We start from the raw sequence: 20,565 nt of genomic DNA, 5'->3' as shown, positions 1-20,565 counted from the left end.
GACAAAATAATAACCGAATTGTCACAAATGACCCTGTTTGCAAGCTTGAGTCGTTACAATGATGATCAATGACTGTACTCAAGCAGTCTGTACTCTGAGTCTCAAGAAGTTCACCACCCCCTACACTTAATGCATCGTGCTTCCTTCTGGAGCATCAGTGAATGTTTGCAGCTCTAAAATAGTTGTGCTTTAAATCCCTCTTTCATTCTCCGAGATCACACAGTCACTGGTGGGAAGAGCTCAAATTTGCAGAAGATGCTGGAAAAGCAAAGTATGTCCAGTGGAAAGTTGAACTGATCCGAACAATAGACAAACAGGTAACCAGAGTTAGTATTCTGGGTCTTTTGTGTAAATGTAGCACCACCTTTTGGCTGATTCTTACTAAATCTAACATACAGCTTAATTGAGACGCCTTCTAAGTGTCTGTCATGCTTCATAACACTCAGCCATTCAGATTTGATGTTATGAGCTGCTGAAGTTTGATTGGCTGCTGGTGGCCATATTTGTTTGGTTAAATATTATTATAGTAATATTTAAAGAATACGTTACCATTTGACCCAAAGAAGGGGTATAACTGTTTTCAACTTGATCAATTGTATGGATCCAAGTCCAATTCTGGGGGGGGGGGACTATTTTCTTAGAATTTGAGTTTATATTTCACAGTTCTCAGAAAAAAAGTCACAATTGCGAGAAAAAATTACAAATTGTGAGATAAAATGTCACAAATAAAAAATTACCTTGAGTGGAGGAAACTAGCTACAGTGCAAAAAATATTTTCTTGCTTAGTATTTTTGTCTTGTTTTTTAGTATAAATATATAAAGAATTCTTAAATCAGTATGCATTTACTTGAAGAGTAAAATGACTTAATGGGTAAGTTCACCCAAAAATGAAAATTAGTCAATTTTCTCACCCTCAAGTCCTCCTTAGGTGTATATGACTTTCTTCTTTCAGACGAATCCGGTCAGAATTATATTAAAATTGTCTTTGATCTTTCAAGCTGTTTAATGTCACTCAGCTGGTGCTACAGTGCTTCAGTCCAAAAGAAGTGAAACAAAGCGCATCCATCCATAATAAGAAGTGTCTCACACAGCTCCAGAGGAGAACAAAAGCCTCTTGTAGTTAATCTATGTATTTTTGTAAGAAAAATATCCATATTAAAAACAGAATTTAATCTATCTTGTGCCAGCAGCTGTACACTGAAGCATTTCCAGGGGAATGACGTATGATGTTGGCGCTGCGCATGCGCCGTGAGTCTCCTGAAAACCAACATTTGTTAATGGGAGCAAAGGAAACAAAGTCTTCTCTTGGCTTATATTGAAATCCTCTGACATTCTTCTTTACAAATCCTTGTTTTGTACTTCTAATTAGTGACCATTGTTTTGTTTTGATCTCTCCGCTGCGCTTCCGAGTGCATCACTTCTGACAGCGCATGCGCAGCACTGACCTCACACATCTTCCGCCCGAACCGCTTCCATGTACAACAGTACAAAAACACCCGCTTACTGACATTAAACAGCTTGAAAGATCAAAAACAATTTTTTTATACACCTAGGAGGACTTGAGGGTGAGTAAATAATGGGCAATTTTTCATTTTTGGGTGAAAAATCCCTTTAAGATATTTTGTTTTGTTTTCTGAAAATATTATCCAAATTTTGTTAATTGAGTAGAACTATCTGCTAATAGTGTAAGAAAAATGTTCTTAATTCAAAGGCTAAACAATATTATTTTTCTTACCTCATTGGCAGATATTTTTACTAAAAGCAAAAAAGAACAAGATTTGGCTTTTTTTTTTTTTTTTAGAAAACAAGACATCTTTTTAAAATATCTTTTTTAAATTGACAAGTCATTTTACTTGTCAAGTAAATGCATCTTAATTCCAGAATTTATATATATTTATACTAGAAAAAAAGACAAAAACACAGAGGAAGAAAATCATTTCTTACAGCGTATTCCATCTGGGCCTTAATACAACATGGCATTGTTATGAACTCCTCTGATTTTGCTCCAATAATTAACATTTTATAGATTCAGTTAAGGGGATGTAAACTTATGAATGCAGCTTTACATCACAGCGATCTGAGCTCACTGAAGTGTGTGTGTGTGTGTGTGTGTGTTTGTTTGTTTGTTTGTTTCTGTAAGTGTTTATGTGTGTGTGTGTGTGTGTGTGTGTGTGTGTGTGTGTGTGTGTTTGTCTATGAGTGAGTGAGTGAGTGAGTGAGTGAGTGAGTGAGTGTGTGTGTGTGTGTGTGTGTGTGTGTGTGTGTCAATGCTCGTTGGGCATGTGTCGGATGGTGTGGAAAATCCAGTCCATCTTGGTGGTCCATCCTCCATGGTGGGCATCGTTCATCTGTTTGGTGAAGTACTCCAGAGCGTCCTGCTGGTTCTTCTCTAGCGCCAGTGTCTTGCGCAGGTAGGCGATGTCGTCAAAGCTCTGCAGTTCAGGCATCCCACAGCCCAGCAGCAGAGAGAAGAGGTTGATGAAGAGGCTGGCGTGCTGACGGATGGCCAGATATGCTTTATAACACATCTCCTGAAACCTGAGAGACACATCACACTGAACAAACAGGTGCTTTATAGTCAGAGCTTGTGTGTGTGTGTGTGTGTGTGTGTGTGTTTGTGTGTGTGTGTGTGTGTGTGTGTGTGTTCACACCTCTCAAACTCTTTGGTCTTTGTGCACTCCTGCACACCCTTACTGATGACGATCAGGAAGTCTTGTGTGAGAACGAAAGGAACTCGCTCTCGCTTGTATCCAAATTTTTTCTTTTTATGATCGAGAAAGTGACCGAAGTCAATGTGGAACAGCTGCAGAAAACATCATCACACAATCAGTTTATGATGAGTCTGAGCACACTTTGGGTTCAAAAGACACTTAATATTCACTAACATCATCGATTTAATGCACTGACACAGATAAGAAAAGAAAACTTGATTTGAACTGATCTGAACAATTACTATTGTTCTCTGTAGAGCTGCTTTACAGCTGAAACTGAACTAGTTTCATAATTGCTGGATTTTATAATATTAAGGGGCTGTTCACACAGAACACATTTTTTTCATTCTAATGCACTACTTTTCTATTGTTTTTCTATGTAAACACACTAGACGGATATGCATGACTGTGGCACTCGCATCTCATGTCTTTTAAATTGCCGTGTCAAGTTAAAAGAATTCCAACTTTTACGTGCAGCACTGCTCATCAATGTCAGCTCCGAAACGGCGTATACACTCACTGGCCACTTTATTAGGTACACCTGTTCAATTGCTTGGTTACACTAATTGGTAATCAGCCAATCAAATGGCAGCAACTCAATTAGTTTAGGCATCTACATGTGGTAAAGACGACTTGCTGAAGTTCAGACCAAGCATCAGAATGGGGAAGAAAGGGGATTTAAGTGACTTTGAGTGACTTTGAGTGTGGAATGGTTGTTGTTGGTGCCAGACGGGCTGGTCTGAGTATTTCAAAAACTGCTGATCTTCTTGGATTTTCATACACAATCATTTCTAGGGTTTACAGAGAATGATCCAAAAAAGAGAAAATATCCAGTGAGCGGCAGTTGTGTGGATGAAAATGCCTTGTTGATGTCAGAGGAGAATGGGCAGACTGGTTAGAGATGGTAGAAAAGCAACAGTAACTCTTATAACCACTCGTTACAACCAAGGTATGCAGAATACCATCTCTGAACACACAACACATCAAACCCTGAAGCAGATGAGCTACAGCAGCAGAAGACACACTGGGTGATGCTCCTGTCAGATAGGAACAGGAAACAGAGGCTACAATTCACACAGGCTCACCAAACCTGGACTATAGAAGATTGGAAAAACGTTGCATGGTCTGTTGGGTCTCGATTTCTGCTGTGACATTCAGATGGCAGGGTCCAAATTTGGCATAAAGAACATGAAAGCATGGATCCATCCTGCCTTTTCTCAACGGTTCAGGCTGCTGGTGGTGTAATGGTATGGGGAATATTTTATTGGCACACATTGGGCCCCTTAGTACCAAACATTGAACATTGTTTAAATGCCACAGCCTACCTGAGTATTGTTTCTGACCATGTCCATCTCTTTATGACTTCCGTGTACACATCTTCTGATTAATAATTCCAGCAGGATAGTGCACAATGTTACAAAGCTCAGATCATCTCAGACTGGTTTCTTCAAAATGACAATGAGTTCACTTTACTTAAACGCCCTCCACAGTCACCAGATTTGGGATGTGCTGGAATGGGAGATTCACATCATGGATGTACGGCCGACAAATCTGCAGCAACTGTGTGATGCTATCATGTCAATATGGACCGGAGGAATGTTTCCAACACCTTGTTGAATCTATGCCATGAAGAATTAAGGCAGTTCTGAAGGCAAAAGGGTGTCCAACCCAGTACTATCAAGGTATACCTAATAAAGTGGCCAGTGAGTATACGAATCACCTCATAGCAGATCTATACAGGTGGAGCTGGGGAAGGTGGAGGGTTTCTGAAGTGCACTGCTACTGCTACAGTCAGCACTGCCAAATATTTGAATGTTGAGCAGCGAGCTCATTGGCTACCAATACAGGAGAGAACCAATCAGATGTTGTCATGCTGAGTTAGATATATCGGACTGCGCCATCTAGAGTTTTGTGCCAGAACTTTGTATTTACATGTTATAATTTGTTATAATGGCTCTCACTGTATTTGATTCTCATGCTGTGTGTGAGTACCTGTCCGTTCTCCTTCACCATGATGTTGCTGTTGTGTCTGTCGCCGATGCCCAGAATGAATGTGGCCACGCAGTATCCAGCACACGAGCGTGTGAATAAATCGATGGCTCTGTCGTACCTGAGAGAGAAACAAACAAACGTTTTCCTGAGTCTCACACATTCAAGAGACTAGAGAAAGGGTTTGTCGTACACTGAGCATTTATTTCAACAGCAGGAAAGCAGATTTAGTCCTTCTCAGTTTAGGTTCTGGCAACAGATAAGGACAGCAGTTTGTAAGTGTTTTGCCTCGCTTTCTCATTAGACTACTGCGTGATCGTCGTTTTATTTACTGTGTTTTTTACCATGGTAAATACCTGCTGAAGTGGTGCTTGGTTTTGCGTTTGCCTATCGCAGGACTGCCCAGGAGAGCACGCACTGTACATCGAAGGAAGGCCATAGCTGACAAATCTACGGCCTGTCCCTCTGACCTCTACTACTATGCTCTCTATTCCATTTGCTTTCTGGAACTGCCAGTCTGCTGTTAACAAAGCAGACTTCATTTCTTCTATTGCTACTCATTCCGGTCTCAACCTCATGGCACTGACTGAGACTTGGATCAAACCTGAAGACACTGCCACCCCTGCAGCCCTCTCCACTAATTTCACTTGTTCCCACACTCCTCGTACCTCTGGGAGGGGTGGAGGGACAGGTCTCCTTATATCAAAAGAATGGAAATTTGATCTTCAACCATCACCAACAGGTAACGTTTCATTTTAATCACATGCAATTACTGTAAGCCACCCTGTTAAAATCCACTTTGTGGTCCTTTATCGTTCCCCAGGTCAATTGGGAAACTTCTTGGAGGAGTTGGATGTGCTGCTATCAAACTTTCCTGAAGATGGTACTCCTCTGGTACTGCTTGGTGACTTCAACATCCAACTCAATGTGACAATTCCACCAATTAGGAATTGAGCAAATCTTATCAAGCCCAAATACTTTAGTTTAAAAAAACTTCAGTATTTGTATACATAAACATATTTTGAAATTAACTTACAATATAGCGTTTCCAAATATAGTCAACATTTCTCCATCTACAGTTATATATTTGACCATGGTTTTAATAATGTAATTAGCAGGGCTTCATGGGATTGTAGTTTTTCCCTCATTGAAGTCGTTAAGTTTACAGTCTTGTATCTTTGTCTTTCTGTCTGATTATCAAACATTTTTTTGCTTTAAATCTTAGTCTCCTGTAGCTGGTTGGTTTGATTCATGGATTATAACTGAGTGTGTATGATGTGTGTGTGTGTGTGTGTGTGTGTTCTTACGCCTCTCCCTTGTTCTTCTCTCTGATCCAGTGGTGCAGTGTGTTGCTGTTGAACTGTAGCGCCCCCTTCAGGCCTCCTTTACACTGAATTTGCATGATGGTGTACGAGTTCTTCACCACCTCGATGAGACCAACACAGTCGCCGATGGACAGACAGCCATATGGCAACATTCTGCACACACACAGAGTTAGTCAGCTGTGATTGGTGGAAATATGTGAGTGTTGGGCTGTGATTGGCGGATCTGTGTGAGCGGTGGGCTGTGATTGGCGGATGTGTGCCAGCAGTGGGCTGTGATTGGCGGATCAGTGCCAGCGGTGGGCTGTGATTGGCGGATGTGTGTGAGCGGTGGGCTGTGCTTGGCGGATGTGTGCAAGCATTGGGCTGTGATGGGTGGATGTGTGCCAGCGGTGGGCTGTGATTGGTGGATGTGTGCGAGCATTGGGCTGTGATTGGTGGATGTGTGCGAGCATTGGGCTGTGATTGGCAGATGTGTGTGAGCGGTGGGCTGTGCTTGGCGGATGTGTGCAAGCATTGGGCTGTGATGGGTGGATGTGTGCCAGCGGTGGGCTGTGATTGGTGGATGTGTGCGAGCATTGGGCTGTGATTGGCAGATGTGTGCGAGCGGTGGGCTGTGATGGGCGGATGTGTGAGAGCATTGGGCTGTGATTGGCGGATGTGTGTGAGCGGTGGGCTGTGATTGGCGGATGTGTGTGAGCGGTGGGCTGTGATTGGCGGATGTGTGTGAACCGTGGGCTGTGATTGGTGGATCTGTGCCAGCGGTGGGCTGTGGTTAGTGGATCTGTGTCAGCAGTGGGTGGTATCTGTCGGATGTGTGTGAGCCGTGGGCTGTGGTTGGTCGACTCACCGCAGATCCAGCCCCTGATTCTGCCAGATATTCTCCATAATTTTAATAATCTGTAGTGTCAGCATATCTTGCCGTAGATCTGCATCACACACAGATGTTAGATAAAACAGATCCCGTTGTGGTATCTGACTCAGGGTTACAGCTAAAACACATGGCTCACCGTCTCCATTTTTAAAGATGATCTCATTATTGGTGAAGAGCAGTTCGCTCATGATATCCGGATTCTCCCAGTTTAACCACAGCGGACGCTTGGCTGAAGACATGATACGGCACTCCTCCAACCTCAAACACAGAAATATAGAGCTAAAACTTTTTCCAGAGAGGATTCTGGATTTCTCTTTTTACCATACTAAATCAGAATATACTGCTCCTAGCCCTAACGGACAGAAAACAAACACATGTTGTATTAATCAGTGTGAATGTACAAGCCTTCAGAATATATAGAGGAATAAAACTGTAACGTTTGGAGTTTGTAAGAGAAAAACACTTTAAATATTTCAACCTACAGATGCAAATAAATAAACTGCAATATGATAAACACCTAAATGTGTACATAGGATTTTTTCTTTCCACTAGTTTAAAAAAGACATGTTATGGAAGCAAAATAGACCAAAATCTCAAATTCAGCAATTGCAGAAAACACACTGGTTTTGCCTGTAGTCTTGTATTATGTGGTGTGTGTGTATGTGTGTGTGTGTGTGTGTGTGTGGGTGTACCTGAGATTGCCCAGTTGGTGTACGGGGTTCAGAGGAGAAACAAACCCCTGCAGCGCCTCCATGTAATCTGGGCGGGACATGTGCTCCACCAGGAACTTCATCTGAGTCTACAATAGCCAATCAGAATGCAGGATCAGCTTCATCAACCAATCAGCAGTCTTGGTAATAGGTGAGGCTGGTGACAGCACTGGATTAGGTTAGTGGCTTTGGGGCTGCGTTCCAGTCCATTTTCTTATGCGCTTCACTCACAAACTTCCCTTCGTTTTGTTTACTTGGATGTACGTCATTGATTGCATTGCATGAGTGCCCACTACTGGTGGAACACTTGCAATAGGCTGAACTGGAACGCCCTAAGGCCTTGACCACTTAGAATTCGCTATGGAGTTGGTTTATTGTTGATATTTTCCCCTTAAAAATTTGTTTGCTGAAGCATTTACATGTATTAAGGTATGCTTGGGCTGTTATAAATGTGTGTGTGTGTGTGTGTGTGTGTGTGTTCATATATATATATATATATATATATATATATATATATATATATATATATATATATATATATATATATACACACAGGTCCTTCTCAAAAAATTAGCATATTGTGATAAAGTTAATTATTTTCCATAATGTAATGATAAAAATTTAACTTTCATATATTTTAGATTCATTGCACACCAACTGAAATATTTGAGGTCCTTTATTGTTTTAATACTGATGATTTTGGCATACAGCTCATGAAAATCCAAAATTCCTATCTCAAAAAATTAGCATATCATGAAAAGGTTCTCTAAACGAGCTATTAACCTAATCATCTGAATCAACTAATTAACTCTAAACACCTGCAAAAGATTCCTGAGGCTTTTAAAAACTCCCAGCCTGGTTCATTACTCAAAACCGCAATCATGGGTAAGACTGCCGACCTGACTGCTGTCCAGAAGGCCATCATTGACACCCTCAAGCGAGAGGGTAAGACACAGAAAGAAATTTCTGAACGAACAGGCTGTTCCCAGAGTGTATCAAGGCACCTCAAGTCAGTGGGAAGGAAAAAGTGTGGCAAAAAATGCTGCACAACGAGAAGAGGTGACCGGACCCTGAGGAAGATTGTGGAGAAGGACCGATTCCAGACCTTGGGGGATCTGCGGAAGCAGTGGACTGAGTCTGGAGTAGAAACATCCAGAGCCACCGTGCACAGGCGTGTGCAGGAAATGGGCTGCAGGTGCCGCATTCCCCAGGTCAAGCCACTTTGGGCTACAGAGAAGCAGCACTGGACTGTTGCTCAGTGGTCCAAAGTACTTTTTTCGGATGTCATTCGGAAATCAAGGTGCCAGAGTCTGGAGGAAGACTGGGGAGAAGGAAATGCCAAAATGCCTGAATTCCAGTGTCAAGTACCCACAGTCAGTGATGGTTTGGGGTGCCATGTCAGCTGCTGGTGTTTGTCCACTGTGTTTTATTAAGGGCAGGGTCAATGCAGCTAGTTATCAGGAGATTTTGGAGCACTTCATGCTTCCATCTGCTGAAAAGCTTTATGGAGATGAAGATTTCGTTTTTCAGCACGACCTGGCACCTGCTCACAGTGCCAAAATCACTGGTAAATGGTTTACTGACCATGGTATTACTGTGCTCAATTGGCCTGCCAACTCTCCTGACCTGAACCCCATAGAGAATCTGTGGGATATTGTGAAGAGAAAGTTGAGAGATGCAAGACCCAACACTCTGGATGAGCTTAAGGCCGCTATCGAAGCATCCTGGGCCTCCATAACACCTCAGCAGTGCCACAGGCTGATTGCCTCCATGCCATGCCGCATTGAAGCAGTCATTTCTGCAAAAGGATTCCCGACCAAGTATTGAGTGCATAACTGAACATAATTATTTGACTTTTTTTGTATTAAAAACACTTTTCTTTTATTGGTCGGATTAAATATGCTAATTTTTTGAGATAGGAATTTTGGGTTTTCATGAGCTGTATGCCAAAATCATCAGTATTAAAACAATAAAAGACCTGAAATATTTCAGTTGGTGTGCAATGAATCTAAAATATATGAAAGTATAATTTTTATCATTACATTATGGAAAATAATGAACTTTATCACAATATGCTAATTTTTTGAGAAGGACCTGTGTATATATAAATATACTCACCTAAAGGATTATTTAGAACACCATACTAATACTGTGTTTGACCCCCTTTCACCTTCAGAACTGCCTTAATTCTACATGGCATTGATTCAACAAGGTTCTGAAAGCATTCTTTAGAAATGTTGGCCCATATTGATAGGATAGCATCTTGCAGTTGATGGGGCACGAAGCTCCCGTTCCACCACATCCTGTGTAAACTGTGTAAAAACTCTGCTTGTAATAACCTAGAACACTGTCTAAGACTTGATGGTTGCTCTGTCAATTCTTCGTCATCAGTTAGGAACCTAGGTGTGCTATTTGATCGCAATCTTTCCTTAGAAAGCCATGTTTCTAGCATTTGTAAAACTGCATTTTTCCATCTCAAAAATATATCTAATTTACGGCCTATGCTCTCAATGTCAAAAGCAGAAATGTTAATCCATGCATTTATGACCTCAAAGTTAGATTATTGTAATGCATTATTGGGTGGTTGTTCTGCACGCTTAGTAAACAAGCGGTTCCAAAATGAGGTAGCAAGAGTTCTTACTAGAACCAGGAAGTATGACCATATTAGCCCGGTCCTGTCAACACTGCATTGGCTCCCTATTAAATATCGTATAGATTTTAAAATATTGCTTATTACTTATAAAGCCCTGTTTAGCACCTCAGTATTTGAATGAGCTCCTTTTACATTATAATCCTCTACGTCCGCTACGTTCTCAAAACTCAGGCAATTTGATAATACCTAGAATATCAAAATCAACTGCGGGCGGCAGATTGTTTTCCTATTTGGCGCCTAAACTCTGGAATAACCTACCTAACATTGTTCGGGAGGCAGACACACTCTTGCAGTTTAAATTTAGATTAAAGACCCATCTCTTTAACCTGGCTTACACATAACATACTAATATGCTTTTAATATCCACATCCATTAAAGGATTTTTAGGCTGCATTAATTAGGTAAACCGGAACCGGGAACACTTCCCATAACACCCTATGTACTTGCTACATCATTAGAAGAATGGCATCTACGCTAATATTTGTCTGTTTCTGTCTTATTCCGAGGTCACTGTAGCCACCAGATCCAGTCTGTATCCAGATCAGAGGGTCACTGCAGTCACCCGGATCCAGTATGTATCCAGACCAGATGGTGGATCAGCACCTAGAAAGAACCTCTACAGCCCTGAAAGACAGCGGAGACCAGGACAACTAGAGCCCCAGATACAGATCCCCTGTAAAGACCTTGTCTCAGAGGAGCACCAGGACAAGACCACAGGAAACAGATGATTATTCTGCACAATCTGACTCTGCTGCAGCCTGGAATTGAACTACTGGTTTCGTCTGGTCAGAGGAAAACTGGCCCCCCAACTGAGCCTGGTTTTTCCCAAGGTTTTTTTTCTCCATTCTGTCACTGATGGAGTTTTGGTTCCTTGCCGCTGTAGCCTCTGGCTTGCTTAGTTGGGGTCACTTCATCTACAGCGATATTTGTTGACTTGATTGCAAATAAATGCAGACACTATTTAACTGAACAGAGATGACATCACTGAATTCAATGATGAACTGCCTTTAACTATCATTTAGCATTATTGACACACTGTTTTCCTAATGAATGTTGTTCAGTTGCTTTGACGCAATGTATTTTGTTTAAAGCGCTATATAAATAAAGGTGACTTGACATCCCAAAGATGTTCTATTGGGTTGAGATCTGGTGACTGTGGGGGCCATTTTAGTACAGTGAACTCATTGTCATGTTCAAGAAAGGATGGTCATAAAAGGATGGACATGGTCAGAAACAATGCTCAGGTAGGCCGTGGCATTTAAACGATGCCCAATTGGCACTAAGGGGCCTAAAGTGTGCCAAATTCTGACTCTACCATCTGATTGTCTCAACAGAAATCATCAGAGACTCATCAGACCAGGCAACATTTTTCCAGTCTTCACTGTCCAATTTTGGTGAGCTTGTGCAAATTGTAGCCTCTTTTTCCTATTTGTAGTGGAGATGAGCCTTGATGCTCTTATTGATCTGGCGATTCGGATTGAGAAGCGGTTTGACCAGCGCCTTAGAGCACGCCGCGCCGAAGCCACCCTCTTCTCGACTCTGCCTGCTGGTTCCGCCCCTCATGCCTCCAACACGGACCCTGAACAAATGCAGCTCGGTGGGCTCCGTATTTCTGCCAAGGAACGCGAGCGAAGCATTCACAATCGCCTGTGCATGTACTGTGCTTCAGGAAACCATTTCGTCTCCAACTGTCTGGTAAAAGCCAGAGCTTGTCAGTAGGTGGAGGGTTACTGGCGTGCGCGATGTTTAGGACCTCTCCATCCAAGTCCTGTACTACCCTTCCTGCTCTTCTTCGGTGGCCCGTCTCATCTGTCTCCTGCATGGCTCTGGTCAATTCGGGGGCAGAGGGTAATTTCATAGATGAGTTGTGGGCTCGAAAGCAAGGTATTTCCCTCTTAGACTTAAAAGACTCCACCCCTCTTTTTGCCTTAGATGGTAGCGCCCTTCCTAGGATTAAGCAAAAGACTGTGCCCCTGACGCTTACCATTTCGGGAAATCATAAAGAGATTTTTATTTTTCATTCCCCCTTTACTCCCGTGGCTCTTGGTCACCCTTGGCTAGTACAACACAACCCCCAGATTAACTGGTCAGATGGTACCATTTTGTCGTGGAAATTGTCCTGTCATGTTGAGTGTTTAACCTCTGCTGTTCCACCTGACTCTGCTGTTTCTGTTTTTCAGGAGGAACCCGGTGATTTGTCTGGAGTTCCAGAGCTCTATCACGATCTGCGGGAGGTCTTTAGTCGAGCCCAGGCCACCTCTCCACCCCCCCATCGTCCCTAAGATTGCAGTATCGACCTTCTCCCAGGTTATAGGCAGGTTATACGCCCCCGAACGGGAGGCACTGGCAAATTACCTGTCCGATTCCCTCAATTCCGGTACGATTGCGCCTTCCTCGTCACCCGCCGGAGCAGGGGGTTTTTTTTGTCAAAAAGAAAGACAGTTCGTTGTGTCCCTGTATCGATTACCGAGGGCTGAATGAGATCACTGTCAAGAATCGTTATCCCTTGCCTTTAATGTCGTCGGCCTTTGAGATTCTATGGGGGCTAGGATTTTCACCAAACTCGATCTTTGTAACGCTTATCACTTAGTCCGTATCAAAGAAGGTGATGAGTGGAAAACCGCCTTTAACACGCCCCTCGGTCACTTTGAATATAGGGTCCTCCCCTTTGGTTTAGTCAACGCCCCTGCCGTGCTCCAGGCCCTTATTAACGATGTCCTACGATGATATGCTTAATATTTTTGTTTTTGTCTATCTTGATGATATTCTTATTTTCACTCCCTCACTCCAAATTCATGTCCAACAAGTATGGCGTGTCCTCCAACGTTTGTTGGAGAATCGACTTTTTGTCAAAGCTGAGAAATGCCACTGAGAAGTGGCCCGTTCCTGACTTTCGAGTTGCGCTCCAACGCTTTCTCGGTTTTGCTAACCTTTACCGTCATTTCATACGTAACTTTAGCCAAGTCGCCGCACCCCTTACTGCTCTAACTTCTGTGAAGTTGCGTTTCAGATGGTCAGAGGCGGCCCAGGCGGCTTTTGACCAGCTAAAGATGCTTTTTACCTCCGCTCCTATCTTACACTCTCCCGACATCTCGAAACAATTTATCGTCGAGGTCGACGCTTTGGAGGTCAGGGTTGGGGCTGTTCTTTCCCAGCGCTCCTCCTCGGATGCCCTTTCTCGCCTCTATGACCCCCCCTCTGCAGCTGCAGACTAAGACCAGTAACTCTCCTCCGGCGGGTTTACTTCATCCTCTCCCCGTACCGTCTCGACCCTGGTCTCATATTGCTCTTGATTTTATTACGGGGCTTCCTTCGTCGGGTGGCAATACGGTAATCCTTACGGTTGTCGATCGCTTCTCTAAACCAGCTCGTTTCATCCTGCTCACTAAACTTCCTTCTGCCAGAGAGAGAGCCCAGATTATGGTAGATCATGTCTTTAAGATACATGGTCTACCCACTGACGTGGTTTCAGATAGGGGTCCGCAATTCTCCGCATTTTTCTGGAAGGAATTTTGTCGTCTCATTGGGGCAACAGCCAGCCTCTCGTCAGGGTTTCACCTGCAAACCAAGGGGCTGGCCGAGCTCGCCAATCAAGTTGTCGCTCGTATGCTCCGCAGCCTTGCTCATCGTTGTCCCGCGTCATGGTCTGAGCAGCTGGCCTGGGCAGAGTATGCGCACAATTCCCTCCCATCCTCTGCTACAGGTCTTTCGCCTTTCCATTGTTGCCTCGGCTATCAACCTCCTTTATTCTCGTCTCAGGAGGCAGCGTCCAATTCGCCGTATGTTCAAGCTTATATCGATCGTTGTAGACGCACTTGGAGGAGGGTGAGAACTGCACTTCGTCGCTCTAATGCCCGCATGCGCATCACTGCCAATAGGCGCCGAATTAAGAGTCCACGTTACGTTCGTGGCCAGCGAGTTAAGAGTCCACGCTAATTTACCATTACAGTCCGAGTCCCGTAAGCTGGCGCCCCGTTTTATCGGGCCTTTTCGTATTATTAAGATCATAAATCCTGTTGCGGTACGGCTTCGCCTTCCATCCCATCTCCGTCGCGTTCATCCAGTTTTCCATGTTTCACATATTAAGCCCGTCGTTCGCGCGCCCTCTCATCCGGTCTGTCCTCCTGTTCAAATGAATGTCAATGTCACCTTTATTTATATAGCGCTTTAAACAAAATACATTGCGTCAAAGCAACTGAACAACATTCATTAGGAAAACAGTGTCAATAATGCAAAAATGATAGTTAAAGGCAGTTCATCATTGGATTCAGTGAATGATTCCCCTGTCTACAGGGTTCGTCGCATCCTTGACACGCGTCGCCGGGGTCGTGGTCACCAGTACTTAGTCGATTGGGAGGGGTATGGGCCGGAGGAGAGAAGCTGGGTCCCCTCCCGGAACATCTTGGACCCTTCTCTCATTGATGGTTTCCTTCGGTCTCGCCAGTCCTCCTCCTCGGGAGCGCCAGGAGGCGCTCGTTGAGGGAGGGGGTACTCTCATGATCCGGGTTCTTCCTTTCTCTGTCCCCCTCTTGTGGTCACCCTACACACTCTTTCTCTACACCATCACTTTAACTTCATTAGTCCCAGCTGTTCCCACTTACCCAATCATTCCACCTGTTTCCCCTTTTCCCCTGATTCCTCCTGCTATTTCTACCTCCGCTTTCTCTAACCCTTTTGTCCGTTTATTCCTTACGATCAATGCTGAAGACGCATCTCTTACCTGCTGTATCAAGTGTTGTCCTGTCCTGTCTCGTCCTAAGCGGTTTGTCTGGAAGTCATTCCCCTTTAACGCTCCTAACTGTGCTCTACCAACTCAGACGCTGTGGTCCTGAACGGACGCGGTATCCACGGTACCCTCTGTCAGAATCTCCCACTGCACCTGGCTCGGCTGCCGCTCATCCCGAATCCCAGTAACCTGTTTACTTTTGTTAAAGCTCATGGTTTACGAGTGAAGATTTCTGTTTGACTGATACCTCTATCTCCGGAGTGGATTTATGTTTCCCATTGTCTCATTTACATTAAAAGACCGTGACTGAGAGTCTCGCCTTTTGGTCCTCTTTCTCTCCCATAACAGATGGAAACTCCACATTTTAAAAAAGAATCCCTTTATTCACAAAATGGTTTTTAAGCTCACCTTAGGAGGTTTTGACTTGTGCAAAAAGAGGTTAATGCGAATAATGGAAGATAGAAATGCATTTGCAGAGTAAATTCCTCCATGTGCATCAAAAATGAGACATGATAACTCGAATAGCAGCAGACTGATCTCGTTCACTGCATCTGGAATGTAGATTTGGTTGTTGGTTGGTGCTTAAGCAAAGTCTGTCATCAAAGTATTTCTTATATGACTGCGTTCCCAAAAAGCACCATCCACCTCCGAAAGCAATGACCGCATTTATTGTGTTTTGTCTGCTCACTCTGAAATGCGAGTAATTTATTATATATGAAAATTATTATATTCAGTGGCTTCTCCTACTTTTTTTGTGATATATATATATATATATATATATAGTGGCAGTTTATCAGAAAGTGACGATTTTGTTCTCTTTGACTTGGAAATTGTTAAAAAATGCTTTATGCGATATTCGAATTCGAAGTTAAATTTGCATTTTTGGATGGAAACCGGCTACTGATTTGTGCCTGTAGGTGTTAAGGAGCATCTTCTGTCTCACCTTCTGCGTCTCATCTTTCTTCTCCTGTTTGAGTGTGTCTGTGAGGTTCACCAGCTTGTCCATGGCCTCCACCTGTCTGTTCAGGTGTTTGAGGTACATACCACACGCCCGACAGAACGCCTCCAGCAGCAGGCCGAAGCGACGAGACACTGTTTTATTGTGCATCTCAGACCTACACAACAACACAGCAGGGTTATTATCCTTAACTACAACTAAAACCATTTAAAAACATTTTCATTACTTCAAATAAAATAGTTTTTTTTCAGCTAGTTTGCAATATAACATCTCTCATTTGTCATTCTGTTGCACTGTGGAAGCTTCTGTCATGAAAACAAATTCCTCGTATGTGTAAACATACTTGGCAATAAAACTCATTCTGATTATGAAATATTAACAAAAACTACAATAGTATATTGAACCTGTCAAACACATGGCTGCTTTTAGGATCATATGCTTTTAATGAAAAATTAGCCTAATTTCCCCTAAATTATCATGACTGTAATGTAAAAAAGTTATTTTCATCTTATTTCATTGCAAGAAATATGAAAATTGTAAAGTATGTGACCCTGGAGCACAAAACCAGTCATAAGGATAAATTTTTTTTAAATGTAATTATACATGAAAGCTGAATAAATAATTTCTCCATTGATGTGTGGTTTGTTAGGAGGACAATATTTGTCTGAGATACAACTATTTGAAAATCTGGAATCTAAGGGAACAAAAAAAATCTAAATATTGAAAAAATCATCTTTAAAGTTGTTCAAATGAAGTTCTTAGCAATGCATATTACTAATCAGAAATGAAGTTTTGATATATTTACAGTAGGAGATTTACAAAATATCTTCATGGAACATTATCTTTACTTAAAGCTGCAGTTGGTAACTTTTGACGCTCTAGCGGTTAATAAGTGAAAGTGACGTGACATTCAGCCAAGTATGGTGACCCATACTCAGAATTTGTGCTCTGCATTTAACCCATCCGAAATGCACACACACAGAGCAGTGAACACACACACACACACTGTGAGCACACACCCGGAGCAGTGGGCAGCCATTTATGCTGCGGCGCCCGGGGAGCAGTTGGGGGTTCGATGCCTTGCTCAAGGGCACCTAAGTCATGGTATTGAAGGTGGAGAGAGAATAATGAATAATAAACAGAACTGCTTGCATCTTGCGGAAGAACATTGTAGCCGGAGCTACTTCTCTCTGTTTAGGTCTATGAAGAATCACAAAGGTACTGGGTTACTCCGCTGCGGTACCCCCGAAGCAATGTAAAATAGTCCGAATACAAACACTTATTATAGATGTACCCTAGTGATTCAGGACAGGCTAAAAACACGGTTTGGAAAATGGATTCATGGTGTACTCTCTTATATACATTTTGTAAATCTTGAACACAAAAAAAGTTACAGACCGCAGCTCTGATTGGTTGTTTCTTACCGGGAGCGGTCAAATTTCTGCAAATGGCAATAGGACCACTGGGAGGAGCCAGAGGAGCTTGATTTTTTCACATATTATCTGTCTCATATTCTACTGTCAGGACATAATGACAGGTTTCACAAATACATTTTTACAAAAGTACTTCAGCTTTAATATCCTAATGATTTTTGTCATAAAAGAGAAATGTATAATTGTGATCCATACAATGTATTGTTGTCTATTTCTACAAATATACCTGTGCTACTGATGACTGCTTCTGTGCTGCAGGGACACAGATGTTTGTGATTCTTGTTACTTTATTGCTACAAAATATATTATGTAAATTATAAGAGTAATGAGAATCATATAATACATACAATAATGAGAATCACAGACAAATGTCAGGATGCATAGCAGAGATTTAAGAGAATAAAATCTTTTGATTTTGGGCTGAAATGAGACCTGGATGTGTTTCCATGAGATTCACACAGATTCATGTCTGAACTCACTTCAGATGCCAGAAGAAGAAATGTCCGATCCTCTGATTGGTCAGTGCTTTCTTGATCAGGAACCGAGCTAACGGGTTATCCAGATACATCTCATATTTCAGTACCTGAAAAACACACAGATACAAATGAAACCTGTGGGGAAATATAGCTAGAAAATGCTTCAGATTTTGAAACACACGTGTTTTTCAGTTGCTTTGACGCAATGTATTTTGTTTAAAGCACTATATGAATAAAGGTGACTTGACACACACACACACACCTGCACGAGCTGCAGCAGGTACTGGCTGAGCTTGTCGTCCGTCAAGCCCTGGATCAGGCAGCGAAGGGCAAACTCTCGCACCATGGGATCAGGGAAGTTACAGTCCAGCAGCTCCAGAGCGGATTCAGGCTGCATGAGTGGCCAGTCCTTCAGCAGACAGTAGATCTACACACACACACACACAGATGAGTGAGGGGAGCACTGATGAACAGGTGTGTGTTCAGACTGTATCATAGTACTGAGACTGCTCTCCTTAGAGTTACAAATGACCTGCTCTTATAATCTGATCGTTGTTGTATCTCTCTCTACTTACACTTACATTTCACTGATGGTCATATGCACTCCATATAACCATGTATGTGACAAATAAAAAATCTTGAATCTATTAGTGCTATTGAATCTTAGTGCTGACACTATTGAACACAACATTATCTTGTGCATTAGAATGGTTTAAATCTTATATGACCACCAACAATTCGTAGCAGTGAATGAAGAGGTATCATATCGATCACAAGTGCAGTATGGAGTACCTCAAGGCTCAGTACTAGGGCCGCTACTCTTCACGCTTTATATGTAACCCTTGGGAGATATCATCAGGAAACATGGTGTTAGCTTTCACTTTTATGCTGATGATACTCAGCTCTATATTTCTTCACGGCCCAGCGAAACATACCAATTTGCAAAACTAAAGGAATGCATATTTGATATAAAAAAACTGGATGACGAGTCATTTTCTACTGTTTTAATTATTGGACCACAAACCTTTGCATTTAACGACCTAAAATACTGTCTAAGAAACGATGGCTGTTCTGTCAATTCTTCGTCATCAGTCAGGAACCAAGGTGTGCTATTTGATTACAATCTTTCCTTAGAAATCCATGTTCCTGCATTTTTCCATTTCAAAAATATATCTAAATTATGACCTATGGCCAGTTGAAACCAGCATGGTGTCGTTTGATTCCTTGCTGCAACGCATCCAAAGGTTTTTTCCATTTTCTGTCACAGATGGGGTTTAGGTTCCTTGCCACTGTCACCTTTGGCTTGCTTAGTTAGGGACACTTAATTTCTGTCAATATTGTTTAGACTGATTGCACATACACTATTTGAAGAGAGCTGGAATGATGACAACACTGAATCAACAATGAACTGACTTTAGCTGAAAAACGAACTGTTTTCTTTTGTTTTCTTGCATTATCTGCACATTGTGAAGTTTCTTTGACACAAACTATATTGTATGAAGTGCTTTATAAATTGACTTGACTTGTGGATCATCTCTGTCATACCTGTGACACTTCATCCCGTGAGTTCCACTTGACGGACAGCAGGAGTTTGGGAAGACTTTCTGGAATATTCACACAGTAATGCCTGTAACACAAACACATCGCTCTCACTGTGCATTATATTTGTGTGAGAAACAGATTAATGTCCTGTGTATCACAGCTGGAAGGGGCCATCATTCTCAACACAGACTGTGTATGTGTTTACCGATGTCTCCACAGGAAGTCTTTCTCTTGTTCGGACAGCTCGTACAGCGGGTCTCGACTGCACAGTGTGCGCAGTTGCTCGGCGTCTACCTGCGATATGGAGCTGTCACACGCCAGACGACTGCTCTGATTGACCAGAGAGAGTCATTATGAGTCCTAGATTCACTCTGACAGTGTGTGTGAGTGTGTTGCCTTGTCCAATACCCACACTTGCCTGTCCCAGGTATTAAAACCGGCAAAGCGCAGTGTCCTTAAAACACACTAAACACATCTCCAATACTGCTTTGGGGTTGGGTAGGGATAAGGGTGATGCTCTGGGCCTGGTTCCCCGATAACGATCACTCTTAGCGTGCTAAGAAGACCTCGAAAGATATATCTTACCAAAGTTGTTTATGTTCCTAAGTGTGTTCCCCGAAGTGTCCCTTAGGAAGCTTCTTAGCAAGCTGCCTCTTACGTCATACGTTACAAGAGCGCTGTCCAAAGTGAAGGTGCTGAATTAGTTTGCATCGATTGCTCAGGAATCGATTTTCCTCTTCACACAAAGGTGAATTACAGCGTTAAGAAAGACAACACGTTCCATGCAAATGAAACATTCCTCAAATTATTCCAGTAACATGTTTTTAACATAGTTTAAGTTATCAGCAGAATATGGACTATAAATTAAATGGTCAAATGGCCAGTAATATGTTCACACGATATGTTGTGAAGGTTAGATGAACCGGGAATCCCTCGCTAATCATCCACCCTCCTTATCCCGTTGTGCCACTTGTGCCGCTTCTTGACATGGGTTTAACGACTTCTAAATATTATGTAATACACTTTTATATTAATGGTAAGGTACTTTACAATCAGAATTGATTGGCAAGCAGCTGCAGTTACTTCTGTTTAATGCGGTATTGACAATTGGTTTATGTTTTCAATAAAAAGCAACCCATCTACAATGAACAGAGAGAGAGAGAGAGAGAGA

General features: G+C 42.5%; 1 protein-coding gene across 2 annotated transcripts in view; it reads right to left on the bottom strand.

Moving 5' to 3' along the window:
• Positions 1–1,027: 1,027 nt before the first annotated feature.
• zgc:158659 (uncharacterized protein LOC791141 homolog) overlaps positions 1,028–20,565 on the bottom strand; it is a 48,516-nt gene continuing 28,978 nt past the window's right edge. For both annotated transcript variants that reach the window (XM_059528602.1, XM_059528604.1), the window contains exons 11-22: positions 19,600–19,724; positions 19,398–19,479; positions 18,115–18,279; positions 17,856–17,959; positions 15,929–16,100; positions 7,589–7,695; positions 7,033–7,154; positions 6,873–6,951; positions 6,008–6,178; positions 4,704–4,821; positions 2,652–2,803; positions 1,028–2,538 (exon numbers count right to left, since the gene is read on the bottom strand). In XM_059528602.1, the coding sequence (XP_059384585.1) occupies positions 2,265–2,538; positions 2,652–2,803; positions 4,704–4,821; positions 6,008–6,178; positions 6,873–6,951; positions 7,033–7,154; positions 7,589–7,695; positions 15,929–16,100; positions 17,856–17,959; positions 18,115–18,279; positions 19,398–19,479; positions 19,600–19,724 (1,671 nt within the window). In that variant the 3' untranslated portion in view covers positions 1,028–2,264. The remainder of the gene's footprint in view (positions 2,539–2,651; positions 2,804–4,703; positions 4,822–6,007; positions 6,179–6,872; positions 6,952–7,032; positions 7,155–7,588; positions 7,696–15,928; positions 16,101–17,855; positions 17,960–18,114; positions 18,280–19,397; positions 19,480–19,599; positions 19,725–20,565) is intronic.

Source organism: Carassius carassius, chromosome 37 (genome assembly GCF_963082965.1).
Source record: "Carassius carassius chromosome 37, fCarCar2.1, whole genome shotgun sequence".
Taxonomy (NCBI): Eukaryota; Metazoa; Chordata; class Actinopteri; order Cypriniformes; family Cyprinidae; genus Carassius; species Carassius carassius.
This window is presented reverse-complemented; position numbering and strand designations above follow the sequence as displayed.